Consider the following 24,962-nt stretch of genomic DNA (forward strand, 5'->3'; position numbering starts at 1 on the left):
AGAAGTGTATCATATAGAATTTTTTAGTCCCCAATGTTATGTGCAGGGCCTTGCCTAGGGCCCCTTACTAGAGAAGGCCCCAAATTTGTGGGGGCAAATTTATTTATTTATTTTTATATATAAATTTTTTTTTTGAAAAATATATAAAAATATTTTTGGGAGATATTAAAACATTTTAGTTTACATTTTTTTTCACTATTAAGAAGGCTCAAAGAATTAAGTAATGTTAGAGATTGAGATAAGACACATTTAAATAAATAGGTCTTACAAATAGATGTGTTACTAATCACAAATAATTCAAAAAGGAAAATGTTAACAATACCATAAATTTTACTACGTAACTTTTATTTATTTAATTATTTTTATATAAGATAAGAATTATACTCTAGCCTAATCTAAGTGTATATGTGTGCGAAACTCTCTTATAGAGACTTAAATCTCAGCCATTGCCCCCACACCCCACACCCCACGAGAACTTATACTTGTGGAGTGATTACTGCATCAAGGGTGCGTGGTAGTCTCGATAACTTTTATAATTTGGTGTGACAATGAATATAATAGGTAGATTTCAACAAACTATTGATGTATTTTTGAATAAATATTTGTGATTGGTAATATATCTTTGTAATTCTCATGTTCTAAATTTTATAATATTTCTATAATTTTTGTAAGCCTTATGTTATTGATCACATTTATTACAACACTAGTTTGTAGTAAAATTTGTTATAACTTTAGCATTTTCTCAACAAAAAAAAAAAAATCATATTAAAGAGTAAAAATAATGGATTTAAAAAAAAATATTATATAAAATGCTAGTTAAATATTATTTAAGTGATAATATAAATGCCCCATTTGAAAATTTTGCCTCCTTACTAGGCCTCCGAAACGCTTGGGCCACCCCGATTATGTGGAATCTAATCTATACCTCAATCTCTTTACAATATTTCTCCACAAAATCTAGCTTGTGACCAGTGAGAATTTTCACTAAACACGTTAGATCTTGAACACGTATCCAAATCTAGTCTTGTCCATTAAAAATTTCACCGGATACAAGCTTTACCTTCTCCACAAATCCACCTGAGTTAGCATCAATCCGAATCACTACTTTGAATCCCGAAAACACCCTTAATTACAAAGAGAGAGCGCAAATAATCAAGGGTGTTTTAGACATGTCGAATACACAGTACAGTGGTACACACACTGATCAAGGAAGGGATGTCCTTCGCCTACTGTTGACGTGTTTGCTAGTGCACTTTTAAGCCAGACATTTTCGTCACGTGTCCCGCATTTTCCAAATTTTCTCTTGCGTGTCAACGCTTGGTTGGTTTAGAATTGACTTTTATTAAATCTGGATCAATGTGCGCCATTAGCTATTGCCTAATTTTGGGATTTACCGCGGAAAAATAAATATAACATTTCCCGCGCAATAAACTGCTTAGCCTTGTGATAAGTGATAACATGCGCCGGAGTATCCCTACCTTAGTTTTATAATTTTTCAAGGGGTATGGCTTGGGTGTATAGACCGTCTTGCATAGCACTAGACCCGTTAAGACATGGACGCATCTTTTATTATTTAAATATGTTATTTATTTGAGTTGTTGTGAAATTTACTTATATCTTTAGATAAGAAATCATTAAAATGTAAAAATAAAGAATGATAAAATCATGTATTTTTACTCATAATTTTTTTTTTAATAATTATTACCGGCTCATAAAATTTATAGTTTATTTCTCTTATGCTTTCTAGTTGGAAGTTCTAAGTTATTCCCATTAAGCAAGTTAGATTTAGCTCATCTTATCATCCCAACAAGGCTACACCTGGTACTTTGCCTATCATTTTTGAAAACATCCTTCCTTAAAACAATTAACATAAATGAGATCCGAGCCCAAAATTTATATGCACAAAACTTAGATACTCTTACGTGACAAACTGATCAATGCACTTCCTTATGTATAATTATGAACTTTAAGATAGAAAAATTAAATTTCAACCAACAAAAAGTAAAGTAAATTGTTAAAGAAAATTGTAATTACCAATTTTATATTGGAAATGGTTTTGCTGCATACAAGACTTGTGTACAACAATTGTTGTTTAATGGGTTATGTGGCAAAAAAAAGAAAGCAATATGTCTCCAAGAGTTACGTGTAGTGCACATGATCAGGTGGATACTTAAACATTTGTCAATTTTTTTTTGATACCACATAACTTATTATGTAACAATGATTGCATACAAGCCATGATTTTTTAATGGAATATGGTATGCCTTTGTGTTAAAACTTTTTTCACCCTCCTTTCTATATGTTTGTTTGTAAAAAAAAAAAAAAAAAAAAAAGTTCGCACAAAACTTTTTCCTTTTATACTTGGCAACAATATATATTTAAAGAAGCATGCAAGATACTAGTAGACTCGTGGTAAAATATTTATGGCGGGCTTAAAATTGGGCGCAAGTTAGCAAGGCCGTATTAAAAGAAAATGATTGGGAAAAAAAGAAGAGAGATGTTAAATGGGAGCCCCATTGAAAAAGAAAAGAAAAGAAAAATGGTAGAAGCTAAAAGGTTGAAGCTAGTAGCTGTAGTGGCTTAAAGCAGAGGTTTAAACTGTAATGGTGCATCCAACAGCTAGAACTCGGAAAAGGGTTCACGCAGTTCTCCGTGCCCCTGATGGAAGCGCCTTTCAGAAATGGTAATCTGATTCATTACACCATGCACACACACACGCGCGTGCACGCACACACACACACGCACGCACAAACGTGGATCGGTGGATACACATATAATGTTTCTTTTGTGTTATAGGGTTTCCTTTAGTTTTTGTTACTATGTTTTTAGATGAATTTGTGGCAGTGAAAGTTGCGGAGTTTCGATAGCAATCGCTTTGGCTGACATGCACGAGTGTGAAAGTAAGAAGGAGTTGGCGGTGAAGAGGTTTAGAGGTGTATGTGGGAGGCAAAGCGTTGTTACAGAGTCACAGTCACACACCATTGGGGACCAACCCAGGTCGCCTTTTCGGTTTTTCATGTAAAGTCTTTTCTTTGATTTCTAATGTAGTTTCATTATTTGATTTCTAATACCTTGGGGATTTAATCAGTTCTAAATTAAATGCTATAGACTATAGTTTCAAAAGTAGTAAATCAAATCATGACGAGGCTTTAAAAAGTAACAAATTAAATCCTGAGTTTAAAAAGTAAAATTAAACGACATTGTGGAAGTTCCTTTATATATACATATAAGTATTTTGAAGTGCCAATTATAGGTTGATATTTTAGGTAGAGTTGTGTTTATGCCATGTGGAATGTGTTTGAATGTTTGAAGAATACCTTTTGGTTGCTGGGTAATTGGGATAAAAGAAAGAAAAATATTTGGAGTTTGAAGCTTTAAATGGCATTTATTTTACAAGTTGGAAATGCTGATTGCAGCTCATCAAAATCGAATAATTGCATTGTGAATTGTTTGGAATTCCAGTGAAAGATTAGAGCGTATTCGTTTTGGGAGTAGATGATGATTTTTTTTTTCCTGGTGGGTTTGACAGGGAAAACTTTCTAAAGACCTGCAAGAGTAGGAATTTGATTAGCATTGATCAAGCTGGGTTTGACATTTGGAAGAACATGTCCAAGGAGGTGAAGTTCTTTAAGTTTCTGATGTAGACTAATCTGATTGCTATATTTTCATTTTTTTTGGATGAATAATTTAATCATTTTTGTGCTTCAGGAGAGGGAACCATACATCATTGAAGCTAAAAGGGTCAACTCTTCTTACATGAAAGCTTTGCTTGGAGAAGTTAACAATATGCAAGAGGTAATTCAGTAATTCTGGGCCTCAATGTTGGGAATTGATAAATTCCATGCTTGTTGGATGGAAATAGTTTATTGGAATTGTACAACCAGTTCAGATTCAAGGCTTATCAGTCTAGTTTGAGTTTTATGTGACATGGGTCCTAGTATAAAACTTGAGAATAGAGCTACAAATGTATATTGGGCATGGTATTGCTGTTATCATTCTTTCTAGTCATTTTTCCCTCTTTCTTAATTCCAATTGCTGTTGGGATGTCATGTGTGATTTGTAATAAGCAATGTTCTCTGGTGCATTGGTTTTCGTATGGATTGTGTTTAGTTTATAACTTCAGTATGTTTAAGCAGGAGTTTATGATACAGTTGTTCTATTTTACTCAAAATTTTCTTGATGGCCAGAACTATAAGGTGATACCCAGTTATGTATGATGATACTGTTTATGAATAGCTAAGAGATGTGGTTGGGAAAACCCTGACCTGTCAAGCTTCATTCTCACAATATTGTGTTATTCATAATATCTTAAACATCATTTCAATACATGATTCTCTAGTTTCAACAATTACAAATTGGTAGTTACATAATAGCCTATTTTTCTATATTGAGCCTAATTCCTCCTATTTCCTATGTCCTAATCTAGTAATTTTTGTATCCCCTATTATGTTCAATAAGGAAATATTGGCTTCTTTCTTCAAATATTGAGGCTTCCAGGGTTTGACTGATGACAGATTGATTGCAGGTCAATGATGAGGCAGATTCAGCAATGGTTGGGAAGTTTGATCGGGTTTGTCTACTTCAAAATGTTAAGAGTTTGATCGTTTTCTTTCTCTTTGTAATTGCTTTATATTAGTTTGCACAATTGTGCATATTTATTATTTGAGGCTATCACAATTGATGCAGGAGCATAAAGACAAATTTATTTCAATTAGTAGTCTATATAAACGCCCTTGTACTCTTACAGAGACAAATTTACAACGAATAAAACTTCATTTAGAATATTTCCAATGCATTGTGTTGACTCTGGCCAGCCTAGGTGCTGAATCCAAGGTTTATTTTATTGTTCTGTTCTTGCTGATTTTGTTCTATGTCAACAGTTCTATGAAGGCTATGAAGACTATGAGAACTGTTATAGCTCTGATAGTTTTCCATCTTGGGAGACTGAGATCTTAGACACCTATGGTGGTACTTCTCTTTCTCTCTCTTTCTGCATGCACTTTTGTATGGTCTTTACCTCTATCTACTAATATTGCTACCTTCTTTCTTCTGCAGTGCCCTACTAATTTCCTGAACTTCATGAAGCAAATGGTGGAATCACGGGTCATTGAGAAATCTGACTTAAGTTCAAGTTTGCGCATGAAGGTCCCCTTGTCAAAACTTTGGGTTAAGGGGGCCAGTCAATTGGCAATGGTGAAGTTATAGATGCTAACAGAATTTTTACCATTACCAATGTTCTCAAGGCAAGTCATTTGGCTATTGTATAGTGCACTAGGGGTTTTGGATTCTAACCAGTATATAGATATTTTCCTTAACAGAGTTTGGAAGGTTTCATATCGGGGTATTTTTGCTCTAATTATATTACTTGAGATAGTGACAGAGCTTGATACCTCATAGAAAGCATTTTGTCCATGTTTTTGTTTTGAAATGTTCCCTTAAATGCAAGGTGATGCATTGAAGCTATTCTGTTTTGAACTCATATTTCCTTTTAATTGAAGTGCTTGTCCCACACGATTAGATTATGGAAGGCATGGCTTCTTGGATCTTGCTACGCCATGCACAGCTTGTGGAGTATGGAGTAGTAAGATATTAAACAATAAAGGGTTGTGCTAGAATGAACTGAACATGCAAGCTTCTGCAAAAACTCTCTCTTCTTTTGCATTTTAAGAGATACTTTAAGAGTTTGAGATACAATCATAGAAATTTCTGTATATCAAATACCATCGATTCACAAAACCAAAAAAAATCCCAACTCCCTAGTTTATTGGTCATTGGTGTCATCAGGTCCGATCAAGCAGGTGGCTCAACAGGTTGAGAAGATAAGGGAACAAAATAAGTGATCAGTCAAGGATCATAAGGATCATCAGCATAACCTTGAAAGATCCGATAAACTTGTGACATCGTTGACTTTTAATGTTCCAATCGATTGGTCAGCCTGTTAATCTTTGACTCCTAATGTTCTAATCGATTGGTGAGCCTGATAATCTCTGACTCATAATGTTCCAATCGATTGGTCAGCTTGTTAATCTTTGACTCGTAATGTTCCAATTGATTTGTTGTGCGTATTGGGTGAAATAAATATGTTTACACAAGGTTAAAGAAGAGAGAGAGAAGATAATATGACACAAGGAATTTACGTGGTTCGACAATATGCCTACGTCCACGGGAGGCGACGGAATAAATTTTCACTATATTTTGGAGATTACAACAATGACTTGTAAGCACTCTCACACAAACCCAAACCCCAAATACACCCTTGGTTCTTTCACAAACAAATGGAGAACACCCTTTTGTATTTAGGCAAAATTGCAAGACCTAACTTCCTAGCTCTGGTGCACACACACAGAAGAAGTTATTTGCTATCTCCCTGGCTCACCCTTGCATGCTTTCATTTGCTCCACACATATTGTATTTATAGCCAAGGTTTAGCCGAAATCTCCACCTCTAGAGCACACTAGAGACTTCCATTGTTAAGGAAGTCAACAATGGTGGCTAAGCAATTCATGAAACATCCAATGCATGAATGTTGTCTTTCTTCAAGCAAGCTTTTATACAATGAATCGTATATCTTTGACTTTGCTAATCAAGTCATACTTTTCGGCTAGCTTGTATCTCCTTGCCTTTTCTAGACAATTCATGAATGCAAGAAAGTCATATATTTCGGCTAGATCTCAAGTGTTCTAGACCAATGTGAATGTAAGACTTCTATCAACCAAGAAGTCAATAATTTCGGCTATGGAATCTTCTTGCAACTTCTTGATAGTTTGATGCTTAATTGTTAAGCCACCAATCTTGACAATTCAAGCCACATTATTTGACAATTCAAGCCATTCTAACAAATCTCTACCTTGGCTTGAATTGTATCAAGCTCCACAAAACAAACTCTTCAGTCGCCTCCACCTTAGCCCTTACGGGCTATCACAAGCTACAAACACTGATCAAGTCCAAGCAATGCTTGAACTTGCTTGTAGGTACCGGCTTCGTCAACATATCAGCTGCATTTTCTGAAGTGTCAATCTTCTCAAGAATAATTTCTCCTGTAGCAGTCAACTCCCTTATCTTATGGAATCTCACATCAATATGCTTTGTCCTAGCATGATAAACCTGATGTTTTGCCAAGTAAATGGCACTTTGACTGTCACAATGCAACTGAACTCCTCTTTGGTTCAAACCAAGCTCTTTGACTAGCCCTTTCAACCACAGTGCTTCCTTTGCAGCTTCAGCTACCGCCATGTACTCAGCTTCTGTAGTAGACACGGCTACTACGGATTGTAGTGTGGATCTCCAACAAACAGGCCCTCCTGACAGTGTGAACACATAACCTGTTGTAGACCTTCTGTCATCTATATTGCCTGCATAATCTGAATCCACATATCCTACCACTGAGTTATCACCATGTTGCCTCGCAAACAGGATCCCATATCCTGCGGTTCCATTCAGGTATCTGAATATCCACTTCACTGCATTCCAGTGCTCTCTACCTGGGTTTGCCATGTACTTACTGACAGTACTTACTGCATGAGCCAAATCTGGCCTGGTGCAAACCATCGCGTACATTAAACACCCAACTGCACTTGCATATGGAACCTTTGACATGTCTTCAATTTCTTTTTCATTCTTCGGGCACTGACTACCAGATAATTTGAAGTGATTCGCCAATGGGGTGCTTACAGGATTAGCATCTTGCATGTTGAATTTTTCAAGAACTTTTCTGATATAGTTCTTCTGAGATATCCACAGCTTTCTTGAATCTCTATCCCTGCGAATCTCCATACCCAAAATTTTCTTAGCAGTACCCAAGTCTTTCATGTCAAACTCTTTGCGCAACAAAGCTTTTAACCTGTCAACCTCACACATGCTCTTTGCAGCAATTAACATGTCATCAACATACAGTAACAAGAAAATATGAGAACCATCATCAAGCATCTTAACATATACGCAGCAATCATACTCACAACGGGTATAACCAATCTGGATCATGTAGGAATCAAACCTCTTGTACCATTGTCTGGGAGATTGTTTAAGCCCATAGAGTGACTTATTCAATCTGCAGACAAGATTCTCCGTACCAGGTTTCTTGAACCCCTCTGGTTGTTCCATGAAGATTTCTTCCTCCAAATTCCCATGAAGGAATGCCGTCTTCACATCCAGTTGTTCTAATTCCAGATCCTGATGTGCTACCAAGGCTAGCACTACCCTGATAGAAGTATGCCTGACCACAGGTGAGAAAACCTCATCGTAGTCAATCCCATGTCTTTGTGAATATCCCTTTGCTACCAATCTTGCTTTGAACCGTTCTCCTTCCTTTTCTGATACTGCTTCCTTCTTTCTGAACACCCACTTGCAACCTATTGGTTTCTTTCCCTTTGGTAGTTCTGACAACTCCCAAGTCTTGTTCTTATTCAAGGACTCCATCTCCTCCACCATAGCTTCCATCCACTTGTCCCTTTCAGAGCTATCAATTGCTTCCTGAAAAGTGGAAGGATCCCCGCTACTGATTACTAAACAATAAGAAGCAAGATCCTCGAAACCATACCTGACCGGTGGTCTTATGTTGCGTTTAGGCCGTTCTGATATCATGTTGTGATCTTCTTGATCACTATTGTGAGGTTCCTTCTCTGGCTGAGACTCCACTTCATCTAGCTCCACCTGCACCACTGATCTATTGCTGTCACTACTGCTTCCCTTTTCTTGAGACTCTTCTTCCTTTCTGAAATCTTTTATCATGGACTTCTCATCAAACACCACATCCCTGCTAATCACCACCTTTTGAGCCACTGGATCCCAAAGCTTGTACCCTTTTACTCCTTTCTCGAACCCGAGAAAAATACACTTCTTGGATTTTGAATCAAGCTTTGACCTTTCTTCGATAGGAATATGAACATAGGCTGGACACCCGAATATCCTCATCAACGAGTAATCAACTTCTTTCCCTGTCCATACCTCTTCAGCAACTTTCCCATCAAGCGCAGCTCTAGGTGATCGGTTAAGGATGTAACAAGCCATGTTCACTGCTTCAGCCCAGAAGACTTTAGGAAGCCCAGCATTCAGTCTTATGCATCTAGCTATCTCACCGATCGTCCGGTTAAGTCTCTCAGCCATCCCATTCTGTTGAGGTGTCCTTCGTACTGTAAAGTGCCTTTTGATGCCATGCTCTTCACAGAACTTCAAGAACTCCCCATCCTTGTACTCAGTGCCATTATCAGATCTTAGGCACTTGATCTTCCTTCCAGTCTGGTTCTCCACTTCGGCTTTCCACTTCTTGAACTTTGCAAATGCCTCAGACTTGTTCTTCAAGAAGTAAACCCAAACCTTTCTGGAATAATCATCAATGAAACTCATAAAATACCGAGCTCCACCTTTGGAGACCACTTGTACCGGCCCCCAAATATCAGAGTGTACATAATCCAATATACTCTCTGTCTTGTGCGTGGCTGTTTTGAATCGCATCCTACACTGCTTTCCCATGACACAGTATTTGCAGAAATCTAACATACATGACTTAACTCCAGCCAACAGATTTCTTTTCTGCAATTCCCTCATACCACGCTCACTCATATGCCCTAGCCGCATATGCCACAAGAGTGTATCATCCTCCTCAGATTCAGTCACTGCAGTAGCTCCACCTACAATGGTATTGCCGAGTAGCTTGTAGATATTACCTTCTACTTTCTGCCCCTTCATCACAACCATAGCGCCCTTTGACACCTTCATTAACCCATTCTCAGACTTATAGCAATAGCCATTAGAGTCTAATTCCCAATGAAATTAATACTTTTTCAACTCTAGAACATGTGTACCTCTCCTAATGTCCTCACCACATTATCGAACATCTTTATCTTAATTGTTCCTGTTCCAACAACTTTGCAAGTAGCATCGTTGCCCATTAGAACAGACCCACAATTAACCGACTTGTAAGTGTCGAACCAATCTCTGTGAGGAGTCACGTGGAAAGAACATGCTGAATCTGAACCCAAGAATCGATTAGTCTGTTGGCACTGGATGAAACAGAAAGCATATCTCCATCTGAATCTGAATCTGCTGCCACAATGTTTGCAGATCTTGATGACCCTTCCTTGTCTTTGTCCTTGCCTCTTTTCCACTCTGGACAATCTCGCTTAAAATGCCCCTTCTTTTGGCATTTAAAGCACTTCACTGTCTTGCTTCTGGATTTGGATCTGCTATGTCCCCTAGCAGAACTGTGATCTCTGTCTTTCTTCCTTCCACGATCTTGATTACCCTTTACCATAAGCCCTTCACCAGAACTTTCACCAAAATTCTGCTTCCGTTGGTAGTAATCCAACAGGGCTCCTGAGATCTCTTCAAATTCCAGAGTCTCTTTCCCCAAAGCAGGGTTGTAACCAAGTGTTCATAGGATGCCGGGAGGGAGGACAGAAGCATCATCGCCTTGTTTTCATCATCGAATTTTATATCGATCCGTAACAAGTCACTGATGATTTTATTGAACGTGTGGACGTGTTGAGCCAAATCCGCACCCTCTGCCATCTTAAGCTCATATAGTTTTCGCTTAAGATTAAGTTTATTTGTGAGGGATTTGGACATATACCGGCTCTCCAACTTCAACCATATGGCTGCAGTAGACACGTCATCCAAGACATCGTACATAAGCTCGTCCGCCAGACATAGTCGAATTGTACTGACCGCCTTCATATCGAGTTCTTCCCATTCGTCATCCGTCATCGTCTCTGGTTTCTTTGCTTTCCCGTACAAAGCCTTCACCAAACCTTGTTGTACCAACAGATCTTTCACCCTTCTTTGCCATAGCCCGAAGTTACCAGTTCCGTCGAACTTAACTACGTCTACCTTGGCAATAGAAGCATTGATCTCCATTGAATAAATCAACCTGGAGCTCTGATACCAGTTGTTGTGCGTATTGGGTGAAATAAATATGTTTACACAAGGTTAAAGAAGAGAGAGAGAAGATAATATGACACAAGGAATTTACGTGGTTCGGCAATATGCCTACGTCCACGGAAGGCGACGGAATAAATTTTCACTATAGTTTGGAGATTACAACAATGACTTGTAAGCACTCTCATACAAACCCAAACCCCAAATACACCCTTGGTTCTTTCACAAACAAATGGAGAACACCCTTTTGTATTTAGGCAAAATTGCAAGATCCAACTTCCTAGCTCTGGTGCACACACACAGAAGAAGTTATTTGCTATCTCCCTGGCTCACCCTTGCATGCTTTCATTTGCTCCACACATATTGTATTTATAGCCAAGGTTTAGCTGAAATCTCCACCTCTAGAGCACACTAGAGACTTCCATTGTTAAGGAAGTCAACAATGGTGGCTAAGCAATTCATGAAACATCCAATGCATGAATGTTGTATTTCTTCAAGCAAGCTTTCATACAATGGATTGTATATCTTTGACTTTGCTAATCAAGTCATACTTTTCGGCTAGCTTGTATCTCCTTGCCTTTTCTAGATAATTCATGAATGCAAGAAAGTCATATATTTCGGCTAGATCTCAAGTGTTGTAGACCAATGTGAATGCAAGACTTCTATCAACCAAGAAGTCAATAATTTCGGCTATGGAATCTTCTTGCAACTTCTTGATAGTTTGATGCTTAATTGTTAAGCCACCAATCTTGACAATTCAAGCCACATTATTTGACAATTCAAGCCATTCTAACATGATTGGTCCATCTGTTAATCTTCAACTCATAATGTTCCAATTGATTGGTCAGCCTGCTATTCTCCATCATCAATGGTTGTAATTGATCTAGCAGTCTCTCCTCTATCTGTTGAGGTGTGCACCCTTGAGTGAGCAGGTCGCGTGGCCTGATGATTTCCCGCTTTCTCTTACCTAGCAACCTGGACCTTGGGGTTGAAATGAAGTCATCATCATCATCCTTGTCCCCCTCAGCCACCACCACATTCAACCAACGCTGCACAGGTTGGGGAACAAGAAGCGGATTGGATGAGAAGTCTGAAATAGGTATAGGCACTTCCCCACACAGGGTGACTCCCATCTCCAAAGCCAAAAACCTATACAAAGGTAAAAAGTTCAATCACAAGTAAATATAAACCAAATATCAGGAAAGGAACACTCCAAAGCATAATTTGTAGAGCCATAATTTAATAAGGCATCCACTGAATTAGTTGAAGCATTGTTAAATCTCAAGACACAAGACAAAGTATTGACATGGTATGCTAAATCCAATTCCTCATCACACTTATTGTAGGTCTCCCCGAGGGTCTTAAAAATAAAAACTACGAGTCTACGATGCTAATGACACGTTTTCCTTTGTCTTCGACAACATACTGATAATTAGACTCCTCTGGATGTGGAGACATGCCAGACAATACAAAAGAATCCATTCCCTAAGTGAAGCAAGCTTGACGAGGACATCACCTGTGGAGGAAAATTACAAGTAGCATCCATATCCATACTCATCTCGTTTGGGTAATTTGCAGCCATCTTGCTCTCCCTCTCCATTCTTTTCTCTCTCTTTTCTTTTTCTGTCTTCTCCTCCCTGATTCTCAGCTAATGGAAATTTTAATGCACACACGTGGGTCATCCTTCCGTTAGAACATCCATAAAGAAAACCGTCTACATAGTCAATCCTGCCAGAGAAAGGAGGATGAGGAAAAGGGAAGGGATGGAGGGTTAAGTATTTATCCCTATCACAATTGAATGTTATCCTTAAATAATATTTATTCCCATACACAAGTTGCTAAAGGGTTTCTATAAATTTGTCTCTAAGATACAACAAAGTTTATTGGGTTCTACTACAGGTGGCAAAGTAAGTCTAAACCCATTTGCTTGCCCAAGCCCACTGACTCTACTTGAACCCAAACCCACCCAATTATTTGTAGAATCGTTCTACAAATAACAATTTTGGAGAATACCCACAAGATTTCTAGTATTTCTTTTAAACTTACTATTTTGGAGAGAGCCTATACTTCTAGTGAACATGAACCTCTATTTATACCCATAGGGTTATAACCATTCAAAAGGTACGTATAGAGAGTTAAAATGTTTCATAAAACCGTTTACAAGACTTGAAACCTCTTCAAATATTTAGAACAGTTATCAGAAAATATTGCAGAAATTCAATTTTCACGAGTCTCGAATGATCGAGAGGAATCAAGTATCGATCAAAAGTTCTTTTCAATTGATTGAATAGGAATTGAGTACCAATCTAAACAGGCAGAGACTTCAGGATAATTTCCTTCACCACTTCGATCGATTGAGCAAAAGTTTTGATCAATCGAATATACTGAATTTCAAATTTTCACTTAGAAAATTCCATAACTTGAATTTTCACTTTATTCATTTAACAAATGAATACTCTCCAACCTTATATCATTATTACAACCTATCCATGTATATACCTATATATACAACAGTATCAACATCAAAATAGTAGAGACCGTGTTTTTCTCTGCCTTGACTACGGACTGAAAGGAGAACCTAATATTGGAGGGAGCACTGGGACATGGCAATGCAGTCCACTCATTAATCATACATCTCAAACCAATTCATGGGCTCTTATGTGTTTTGTGCTTCCAAAGCTTAAGATTGAGCCAGTGCTTCCAAAAAATGGATTTGCCATTGAAGAAGTAAAATTTAGAACCTAGTTGAACACAACACATGGTAGAAGAGTACTCTCCCTTTCTAAGTTTGACGATTGGATTTAAGGCACCATTCGGAAGAGGGTTGGATTCTTTATCGCTTCGAGTTGGGTAGGTTTAGTTGGGGGAGAAGGGAGATGATTTGGTACAACAATATCAAACATTGAATGCTGGAATTTTCCATAGTTGTGCATGTGATCTAAATATACATACAATTTTGTTGTTGCTGTTGCTGAAGCCATCGTCACGGCACAATGGTTGGTTTTGAAGATGAAGAACAACCTAGGGTTTTGATTCGATTTGAACTTTGAAGATGTGACTACATTTTATAAGTTACGGGTGGGAATTTTGTATAATCGATTGGACTCATTTATATTTAGAGAAAGTATACCATGTTTCAATATTACCTTTTGGTGTTTCCTACCCAATGAATACACTTGGACATGGCAATGCAATCCGCTTATCAACTACAAGTTCATATGCCTCAATCAATTCATGGGCTTTTATATATTTTAAGCTTCCATCACATATGATTGAGTAAGTGCTTTAAAGAACGTAAATCTTCTCATCCCACCACAAACCCCAACGGGGTAGCTTTTCCAATGTTCATGGATGCAACCCTTGTCAACTTCTTATCGTTATCAGTGGTGTCAAAAACATGGACATCTCAAGGGATATTGTTTTGGTTTTTAAATGTTCTTTTTATTAACTTTGTGAATTCATATATGTGTGTGGAACTAATATTGTAGTATTTATTCTATGTAATTAGAAAGATTAAATATGTTTATTTGTTATATTCGTTATTTTAAGTATAATGAGATTTTTATATAATTTTTCTAAGATTTATATGAGAAACAATTGAATTTTTTGTTATGTGAGAAAAAATTGATTTGAAACATGGTATTGTTGCTCAAATTTAGTAATTTTTGCAACAATGTCTATTAAAAAAGGAAAAAAAAAAAAATCTAGTAACACACAATCAAAAATGTATAATAAAAAAAATGTAAAAATATTTGCATTTTTTAGTAGGCATGAAACATGCCTATTTATATTAGTCACTACATCATGCAAATTTTAATTTGTAAACACATATAAATAGTATGATCAGATCACTATATACTATTCATAATGTCTTTCTATTTTGTCTATAAAATAACTAAAGATTATAATTTTTTATAAGGAAATTTATTGAATTTTTTTTATGTATACATTGATAGTTGAGATAGGGGATTTAAAGTCTGGATGTCTCTATTGAAAATATTATGAGGTGCCAACCAACTAAACTACAAGATTCTTATCAAAACTTATTGAAATATTGGAGAAAACTAATAATAAGTTGCACTGCATGTTGTGCAAGAACTTAGCTAGTAGGGTTAATATCAATGCACATCAATAAACTCTTGAGTACATTCTACTGCAGGTGTGCATATGTAACTGTTTTATGTTCAATTGTTCATAATCTTGCCAGAGGAAACATATATTCTTTGCAAGTGCTGCTTCTTATTTGGTTTCGGAGCATTCAAGGCAACCTATATTGCATTATCAAAAACAGTTCTCACATTCTAAGCAACTAAAATTGAGAAAGAGTTAGATTTAAACATTTGTCTAGAATTAGAATCTCTAATGTTATGTTAAATTTACAATAAGCTATAATAGGGAAGAGAAATGTTATAAGATGTTGTATTTTATTGGATACACATTGTAACTTGATTCATATATGATTTTAAAATCTTTCACATCACAAAACTTCATCATATGCTTCCGGTCGAAAAGCCTTTTCCCAAACAACCACTACACCAGGTTCATAAACCCCATCAGATCATATGACAGTGGTTGCTGGATCAAGATTTTCATCAAGTGGGCAATGTCATAGGCACCATGAAAGGTAACCCAAGTGAAAGCAGAGTGACTACCCAACAACCCAGATTTCAACATCAATGCAGCAAAATCAACAGAGTCAATACCCTCCTTCAAGTTCTTGTCAAAATTGATTCCCTGGCTTTTGAGTAACTCTATTGATTTCGGTTTTCATTGTATGTATTTTGGATCATGTTTATCAACTAGATCGCAATAAAAGACCAAAAAAAGAAAACAGTATTTCAATTAGCAATGGTGGCGCCACATGGTGTTCAGGGGTTCATTTTAAAAAAGATAACATTTTAAAATATTTTTGTTTTGAATACCTTAAAATAAATTTTTGAACCCCCTAAAATAAGTCCAAAGAACAAATCAATTCAATACTAAAATTTATCTTGGCCTTCTTAAACAAAAAGAAAAAACCCAACATCAAACCAATTTGATATAAAATATGAGGAAAAAATTAGTAATTTGTTGATCAAAAATCTCAAAAAAAGACAATTAAATAAGTTGTAAAGCGTAAACACAAAAAGAAAAGTAAGTGTAAGGCAGTGGAAGTGGGGCGTGAGATAGTGGAGAATGAATATTTTATATTTATATATTTTTATTTTATATTTTATAATGATTACATCGTTGCATTGAATTCTTAATAGAGTAATGTAAAAAACACAACAAAATTCTTCTTAATGAATTACAAAGATTTGTAAGTTGTCACAATTGAGTTGAATTGTTAAATAAAAGAATTGAAAAGAGTAAAACCAAAAACTAACAAATATTGAATTAGAGTATTCTAAGTAATAATAATTGAAATCACTCAACAACAATAATTAATAACATTATTATAGTAGTGAAGAATAGATAATTTACAAGATTTAATCTTAGTAATAATAATTAATATTTTCATTATACTTAGAAAACAGATGCCCAATGAACTTATAATTTATCTTTATTTCTCTTTTTAATAGTATAAATAAATTTTTGATAAAGAAATCACATATACCGTAAGATTTATCTCCTACCTAAGATTTATTATCTAAAAGAACTCATGTTGACTTAAAAAAATCTTCTTTTAGATCATAGGTTACGAAAGATCTTATTAATATTATCATAATGATCAAGATGAAAGAAAATTATTTACAAGGAGATTCTTGTCAACCTCTTCAACACAAATTTGAATGAACCCCTAAAAAATATTCTTAGAGCCGCGACTGTCCATTGGGCCAATAAAATATAATATCTAAGATCTAAATTCATGGGTATTAATTGATACTCATGAATAGATTAACATTAATACCCCTGAGTTTAGATCTTTTTCCAACGATTGATTCTTCCCATTGCTTCTTTTACGAAGCTCTGCTGCCATCCATGCTATTGTTTAATGAGAATAAATCAATATTACAAACAAATTCATGTTACCAATAAATGTTGTGACTAGGTGCCAATTTCTCAGAATGAATTAGTCAAACTTTAAATCCTAGTTCTTACTTGGTCAATTCATGTTACTATTGATGTATTGGTTAAACAATCAAAATACATTTGTCACGACTACGTTTAGAAATTGTTTTCCTTTGTCCATCAGGGAAACAACCACAACATTAGGCCCCAGAATAGAATGTATATGCTCAAAAAACTTTAGAGCATTCACATTAAAGGTGCTAAAAAATTTAACTTTTTAATATCTCAAAAAATAATTTTATCTATTTTAACACCACACTTTACAATACACCATAAATTAAATATTCTATTTTTACATATAACCTATTAAATAATATAAATAACCGAAAATATTAATAAAAATCATTATAAAAAAAAAGGAGAGGTATGTAGGAGAAAGACCAAAAAAAAAAAAAATTTGTTATAGTGAAGTCTAAACTGAATGTTAATTTTTTTTTTTTTTTTTTAAAATATAGTATTTTTGAGTTACTAAAGTATATTGATTGGAAACCAATTAAGGGGGCCATTTTCATTGAACCCACAAGCGTTATTGACCACCAGATTATCCTTATCCAGGTTCATACGATTTAATTTCTGTGAAACATAAGCAATCGGTAATGGAATTAAATGGTACTAAAAACAAAAAGGAAAGGAAACAAATAGAGACAAACCGGTAATCTGAGCTTTGAAGGGTAGAGAGAGTGTGAAATCTGAGAAGAGGGTCTCCATGGAAGTAGAGAAGAGCTTCTGAAATTGCTGCAAGTGGCACTGCCCATTTAGGAGAGTAACGAAGCTGGTAGAAGAAGCTGTTTCTGGGGATTCATTCGTAGTTCAAAATCCAATTTTTGCGTTTTATATTTCATTGGTTGGCTCCACGTGTATGACTCATGGGGATGGCACGTGATCTCTCTTCTTCTTCTTCTTCGAATCCCTCTTGGTATAATCCCATGATTCATGACACATCATGTCATCACATCCCTAAAATTATGTCACGTGGGAGAAATTTCTGGTTCAACTTATGAAGAGGAAGGATTTTTATACAACAATGACTAGTGACTAGTCAATAAATTTTAAGCACCAGAGATGTTAAAAAAAAAAGCACTAGAGAGCATTCGCAGTAGAGCTCGAGAGCTATACTTTAGTAACTCAAAAATACTATATTTTAAAAAAAAAAAAAAAAATTAACATTNAAAAAAAAAAAAAAAAAAAAAAAAAAAAACCTCTATATTTTTTATGAGTGAAAAAGGAAAATTGCTTGCTATTGACAAATGTTGTAAAATTAGTTGTTGAGTAGACTCATATATATAAGCGTGTTACAAGTAATGTTCTGATACTATGTTAAATTACCAACCATGAGTTTCAATTAGCTTAATTGGTGAAGTCTCTAATAGTTGAAACCCTCTAAAAAAAATGTTAAACTACCAACAATTCTTACATTATTTCTTTTTTCTTTTCTCCCTTTTTTTATATATAAATTTTTATGGGTACTATACTATTATAAATAATTTGGTTGGTTCAAATTAAAAATAATAATAATAATAATATGAAGCAAAAAATAAAAATAAAAATAATCCATTTTCCAAATAGAGTTAGGCACCCGACTTACCTCCTATTCCTAGTATAATAAAGTAACCCGCTAAAGCTTTCAACTTCGTTAGAGATAGTGGGAATGTGGGATAAATTCAAATAAATGAAATACAAAATCTTAGCTGCCTTACCAATTGCTTTGCTGCTTATACACATGTTGATTCCGATTTTGTTTTAAATATAAGAGGAAAGTTTGCTCATACGGTTGTTGGTTTTGGATTTTAGTGGGGTTTGAGCTTGTTTTGGAAGCTGATGATGAAAGAAGAACATGTGGATGGATAGGGAAAGATTGACCCAGAGAGCTTTGGTGACTGAGCATTCCAGGGGGAAGCCTGTTAATACTGCCGTTAATGAGATATTGGCTGATGAGATAGGTGAGCTTAAGATTGATGAGAAGCTTGTTCATACTGTATCCAATTCTGGTTTTGATCATTTACTACCATATCAAAAGCCTAGTGGATGGTTTGTTGGGGATTCCTCAGATGAAGATGAGGATGAGGATATGATGATGGAGGATGAAGTGGAAGCTGACGGTCCTTGGGCTATGCAACTACAACCAAATTTTGACAATATGAGGGTTGATGTTCTAAGCATTGGTTCTTATTGGCTTCAACTTCAGATCAATGAAGCATGTGATTAGTTGGTTGGAGTGACAAGATGCATCCATTCTGCAGAAGATGTGCTTAAGATACTCGTTGAAGGTGATGACAGTGAAGTTGAATCAAAGCTATTGGTGCATTTCCAATATGATAATTTACAGCATCTCTAAAAATCATATTTATCTAGCTTTGTTAAGTTTCTGTTGAGGAACAGGCTAAAGATTGTTTGGTGTACCCTTTTGGATCAGGCAAGCGATGCCAAAAAATATAAGATTGAAGAGAAAATGATGGGATTGGGACCAGAAATGGTTGCAATTGTGCATCGGTTGTGGGCCGTAAAGGTTACTCCATAAGAAAGGAAATATAACTCGGTGAAGAGAATTAGAGAAGAGGCTTATCGATTGAAGGAAGAGAGAAGGAGAGAGAGAACGGGCTTGTCGTTTGAAGGATAAGAGCAAAGGAGATGAGGATGTAGGGAATTAATACGAAATTCCCAAACTTGTGATAAACAAAATAGAGAAAATACACGCCAAAGAAAAAAAAATCACACACACAAAAGACAGTATTTACGTGGTTCGGCAATTTTCCTATGTCCATGGAGTTGTAGGGATTTCACTATTATCAGGGAAAAATATAAAGTCCGGTAGTACAGTTTTTCTCTCTCTCAAAAACTACATAAATAAAACTCTAATCACCAAAACAATGATTTCTATATCTTGCGCACAAGATTCACAATGGGCTACAAAACGGGCCAAAAAAATTGGCTCCAAATTAAAAAGCCAACTTATTTTACTATTCAACTTATTTTTGCTACTATTTATAGACTTCACTACACTTTTTGATACTATTTATCGGTCTCACTATACTATTTTATCTAACTTTTACTTTTATCTATAGTATTTTCAGTAAAAATTTTCAGTTTTAGCAAAATAAGCGGATCCCAAAAAAACCCTTAATAAAAAAAATAAAAATAAAAATAAAAAGCATTCTTGCCATGTACTATAGAACTACCCAGCAAACAATAACTAAATAGGAACAAATTGCAAACTGTGGAGCCAGAGAATTTGGCAACCCTAGCTCATTTCATACTGAGCCCAAGGCCCACGTCGAGGAGAAAAGGATGTCCGAGGATGAACAAAAAAAGTCCAAATTGTCGAGGATCATAGCCGAGGATAATCCTGTCCTCGGCCAACCAAGATCATAGAAGAGAAGAGCGGCACGCCATCAAAGGCTCAGAGCATCCAAAAAGAATGACGAGTATGATGGACCAGCCATAGGAGCATGGTGGAGGAGCAATTCAGGAAGAAGTTGTCATCTCCGCATTAAATGCTCATAACTAATGTTCTGGCCACATTAATAAGAAAATGACCTTGAACAGTGCTACCTTCGTTGCTGCAACTCACAGAAGGTTTGGGAAGATGGCTGATGAGACAAGCAATCGAGTAGTGACCTGCATTGTCAATAAATGGAGGGTCAAGATCAACTGAAAGGGGGTATATAATGTAAGAGATCTTCCAAGAAGGGGGATCGAAGAGAGAAAAAAGGAAGAAAAGAGGAAAAGGAAACATTGTAGCCATTTGTATGGTCTTTGAAGTCCTTGTAACCAAGCACCGAAGAAGTAATAAGAATTGCAAGCTCCTCAAATGAGGGCTGAGAACAGAATTTCATACTTTAAGCTCATGTTCTTGTTATTCAAATCAACCCGTAACCGTGCCTAGTTGTTGTATCCCTTATTAAGACCTAGCTCTTTGGCCCACTCTTTAGAAATTTATTGTATTGGGCTAGTTGGGCTTGAGTCCGCTCTTCTAGTAGAAGAAGTGTTCACACCCAGTTCCTACACAAACTATTTTATACATTCTCATCTATGTTGCTCTTGTTAGTCGAGTGAAGAAAATCATTGGGCTTTGATTTCATAAAACTACATCTTTGGGATATCGAAAGTAGCTATAACAAGCCTCCTCCACATTCTCTACTTCTAAATAATGTTTTGATGGTAACCAAATGGTGACTAAGGATAGCATGTGTAGCCCATAGTATGTAGAGAGAATCTATATATGACATTCGTCAGATTTATCATCCCCAATTCGCATTGCAAAATCAAGTGGTTTCCCATTATTGATCATAGTAGAGACAACTTCCTCTGCAACTAGCCCTTTAGATTTTAGTAATCCCCTGCAATGTTGATGCAACATTAGGCCCTCTAAACAACAAGAACGGTCATCACCTATGGAATGGTTCTAGGCTTCTTGGAGTTTAAACATGTCCCCAGATGCCAATTCCAAAACATGAGATAGTAGAAGGAACTAGGAAGGATGAAGCAAATCAACTTTCAAACTTTTGAAATTAGTGGCCGTCATCAAACGTTGCTCTATCCCAATTGCTGCCACATACAATTGTACTTTTTTTCCACTAAAGACTGAAAGAGGGAGTTTAGATGCTCAAGTACTTTGTTCCCATTTATAACCTTCCACCACCATAACCTTTATAACATAAATTCTTTTTTGTGGACTGCTTGCACAAGCAAGCATTGAATGTCCCAATTTTAGGTGCTAATTGAAATCCATAATGCAATTTTAGTTGCCTTTGAAGAGCAAATGAGATGTGCATCCTATAAAGCCACTATCAATCACAAGTTAGCTTCTACAACAATGGGAGCCCTTCACAGTTGGAAATGTTTTCAATATTTGACAAGAGGATGTGAGTGCAATGATACTATTCATCAGCCAAGTTAAATGCCACTAGGCTTCACAGTTTGAACTGATGTGGAAGACAGCCACATCTACTCTACAATCTCAAAAGCTCTTTTGAAAAACCTTGATTACTAGTTAGCAAGAGCCCATTCAAAACTTGATTGAAAGTGAACTTTCGAGGAAAAAATCCTCTCTCAACCATCTCAATCAACAACTTCCTAGCCACCAACAAATCATTTGATTTCTTCCTCACAAACATATCACACTTATCAAAACATTATATGTATCCAAATTGGGGAAGCAAACCCCACTATCGATCTTTTCAAGCACCTTTAACCCCTTTTCTTCTCTCCTACATCACAAAAATAACGGATCACAATGTTATACATCTGAACATTCAGCTCCCACTCATCGTCCTTCATTCTTCCCATAAACTCCAATGCCTTATCCATTTCACCCGTGTGACACAATCCTCTAACCAGTACACTATAAGCCATCAAATTAGGCACATAACCCTTCCCCACCATCTCCTCAAAAACCAAAACTGCATTTTCCACACTATCCTTCTTACACAAAATCTGAATCAAAGCATTATATGTCACAATCGAAGGAAGCAACCCTTCCTTAATCATCTCATCAAAAACCTTTTTAGCTCTCTTAATCTTGTCTGCATAACCAAACCTGTGAACCAAGGGAGTATAAGTAACAACATCAATCCCATATTTCCTTTTCTTCATTGGTAAAAAGAATTCCCAAGCTTCCTTAATCTGATTAGCGTTATATTATACATCGTTAAGCTTGAATTCAATCCTCTCTCAACCATTTCCTTCAACACCTCCAATGCCTTAAGCATCTACTTAATCAAACAAAACCCTTTTGCAATTATATTATAGCTAACACAATCAACCTTAAGCCTACCCTTTAACATCCAAAACAAGTTATGAGTCATTTCAACTTACACAAAATGTCAAGAATAGTATTGATAAATTCAATTCATGAAAACAACTATGTTCATGCATTGACATGAAGAGTTTGAAGGCTCTGTCGGGTTGGAGAGTGGCATGGAAGTAATTATGGGGGTTTTGGAGAGTGGGTTTTGAGATGGGAGAGTGGTGAAGAAGCTCTTTGAAGCTGAGTGAACAATTTCGATTTTCCTTGTCCCAACAAACAAGTTTTTCATAACCGTTATTGTCTAATTGGGCTCTAATTTGTTTTGGGCTTTATCACTCTCTCATTAATATGGTTGTAAGTGGGCCAAGCCTACTCAAACTTTATTATTACTAAAAGTTTAGGTGTATGGAACAAGATTACAGGCTTAGGAATTGGCTTGAGTCCAGTGCACAAGTGCACTAGACCTATTGAGATGCTAATACATGTTAAATATTTGGCAAATTTCATTTGGTCTCATGTGCACTAGACCCAATCCTTACCCATATTCACAAACTTTGTTCATTTTCTTATCAAACAAATTTAAGCTTGTTCACAGTCTATTTCATTCATTTATTGTATGCTTAAAAACAAAAAAAAAAACAAAAAAAACTTCATTCATTTATTCTTTTCCCATAAATGCTAAAACCTTAATAAAAATCTGTACCCATTCCTAATTGTAAAAATGAACTATTGATATTATCAATAATCTAAAAATAATAAATCCTATTTACAAATTTATATAATTCAATCTCAACTTTATATAAATATATTNTTGATATGGTGAAATCTAAAACACAATTTTCGAAGAATTGTCAAATTTTTTAGAACTCTATGATAGAGTTAACCTAGGAACTCTAGAGGATTTCAATCCATTTTATTACCTACTTTTATATTGTAGAAGATAATAATGGAACTTTGATTTTCTTAAATTCAAAATTTGAAAAACTATCATATTTTTGTCATAGCTGGAAGTTATTGCAAGTAATAAAGGTTGGTTGCATAGCATATGAACAGATTTTTGTTTTTGACTTACTTGCACGTATTCCTTGCAGCTGGATCGGAAACCATCCAAGTGTGTGGTGTTTGAGGATGACCCTAGAGGCATAACTGCTGCTCACAACTGTACAATGATGGCTATAGCACTAATTGGTGCCCACCCAGCGTACGTATTCACAATTCTATGTTGGGAGTATTCAGATGTCTCATAAATTTGGAAAAATTCTGTTGGTTATCCATTGGATTGGATGTACACACAAACATGTACATGATTTTTTCAATGAATACAAAAATACCTAGAAGTTTGATCTAATTGCAATCATTTATAGCATTTTGAAGGGGTCTATATCCATGAAATGAATTGTTATATAGTTCTTCCTCTAATCAGTTATAATTATAATTTAATAAAATTTTTCTGTGTATGCATGTGCAATGAATCCTTGATCTTAAATGTGTTCCCACAAATATTGGAAAAAACAAAAATCACTTTCCATTCCATAGAGGCATAGAGTATAGCTTGAAAAATATATCAAAACCATGTGTCCAGAGATTGATTGACATTGGAAAATGCAGGTATGATCTGGGGCAGGCTGATCTTGCAGTTGCTGGCTTTAATGAGCTTTCGGTGATCAACCTGCGAAGATTATTTGCTAATAACGGTTCTACGTTCATGGACATGCAAAAACAGATTGTAGAGAAATCTCCACCAAAAAGGAAGCTCACAATAGATACCATTTTTTGATTCACTCTCCACACTTCCTTCTCTAAATTTCTCCTTGTAATTAAGCAGCTGATCATTATCATCCTTTCGTTTTTTTGGTCTCCTGTGAAATTTTTTGATACCAGTCTAAATAAATTAGATTTTATTCAATTCTTATTTGATTTAGATCAAATTTTGCTGTTGTGGTTCCCATTCAGATTTTGACCCTATAATTTAGGTTTTGGCACAATTTCAATTGTCTTTACTTATTAGAATATCGAAACTTTATGCCTTATTATTGTAGTGACAGCAAATGTATGAATTGTCTAATGTTCTGTGATGTTAGAATCTTAACCTATTCTAGTCATTTAATGTTTGTTATAGTGAGATGTGAAATTTATAGTGAGGTTCGCTTCTTGTGGTTCAACATAAGAGGTAAGAGTTGAAAGGTGTTTTATCTGTTGCAGGATGGAAATCTTGCAGTGGATTAGGTGGGGACCCTAGGAGATTTATGGCCCGGGCCTATATATGAGAGGGAGACCATACAAAGTTTTACCT

At 35.7% G+C, this 24,962-nt stretch overlaps 1 protein-coding gene and 1 pseudogene across 5 annotated transcripts; one reads left to right on the forward strand and one right to left on the reverse strand.

The window, feature by feature from the left end:
* The first annotated feature begins 2,482 nt into the window (after positions 1 to 2,482).
* On the forward strand, positions 2,483 to 5,463 carry LOC112024153 (high mobility group B protein 7). 5 transcript variants are annotated; one of them, XM_065766850.1, is made up of 7 exons: positions 2,483 to 2,683; positions 2,845 to 3,018; positions 3,530 to 3,617; positions 3,709 to 3,795; positions 4,526 to 4,588; positions 4,881 to 4,968; positions 5,056 to 5,463. In XM_065766850.1, exons 1-7 carry the CDS (start codon positions 2,604 to 2,606, stop codon positions 5,064 to 5,066), a joined length of 591 nt encoding a protein of 196 aa, XP_065622922.1. In that variant the 5' UTR covers positions 2,483 to 2,603; the 3' UTR covers positions 5,067 to 5,463. The 5 variants fall into 5 exon arrangements, with proteins under 5 accessions (XP_065622922.1, XP_065622923.1, XP_023912559.1 ...); XM_065766851.1 differs by having other exon boundaries at positions 4,881 to 4,965; XM_024056791.2 differs by having other exon boundaries at positions 4,526 to 4,570; positions 4,881 to 4,965.
* A 16,370-nt stretch (positions 5,464 to 21,833) lies between these two features.
* Positions 21,834 to 23,813, reverse strand: LOC111999297 (pentatricopeptide repeat-containing protein At1g74900, mitochondrial-like; annotated as a pseudogene).
* Between the last annotated feature and the right edge of the window lie 1,149 nt (positions 23,814 to 24,962).

This window comes from Quercus suber, unplaced genomic scaffold, assembly GCF_002906115.3.
Source record: "Quercus suber isolate HL8 unplaced genomic scaffold, Cork oak 2.0 scaffold_751, whole genome shotgun sequence".
Classification (NCBI taxonomy): Eukaryota; Viridiplantae; Streptophyta; class Magnoliopsida; order Fagales; family Fagaceae; genus Quercus; species Quercus suber.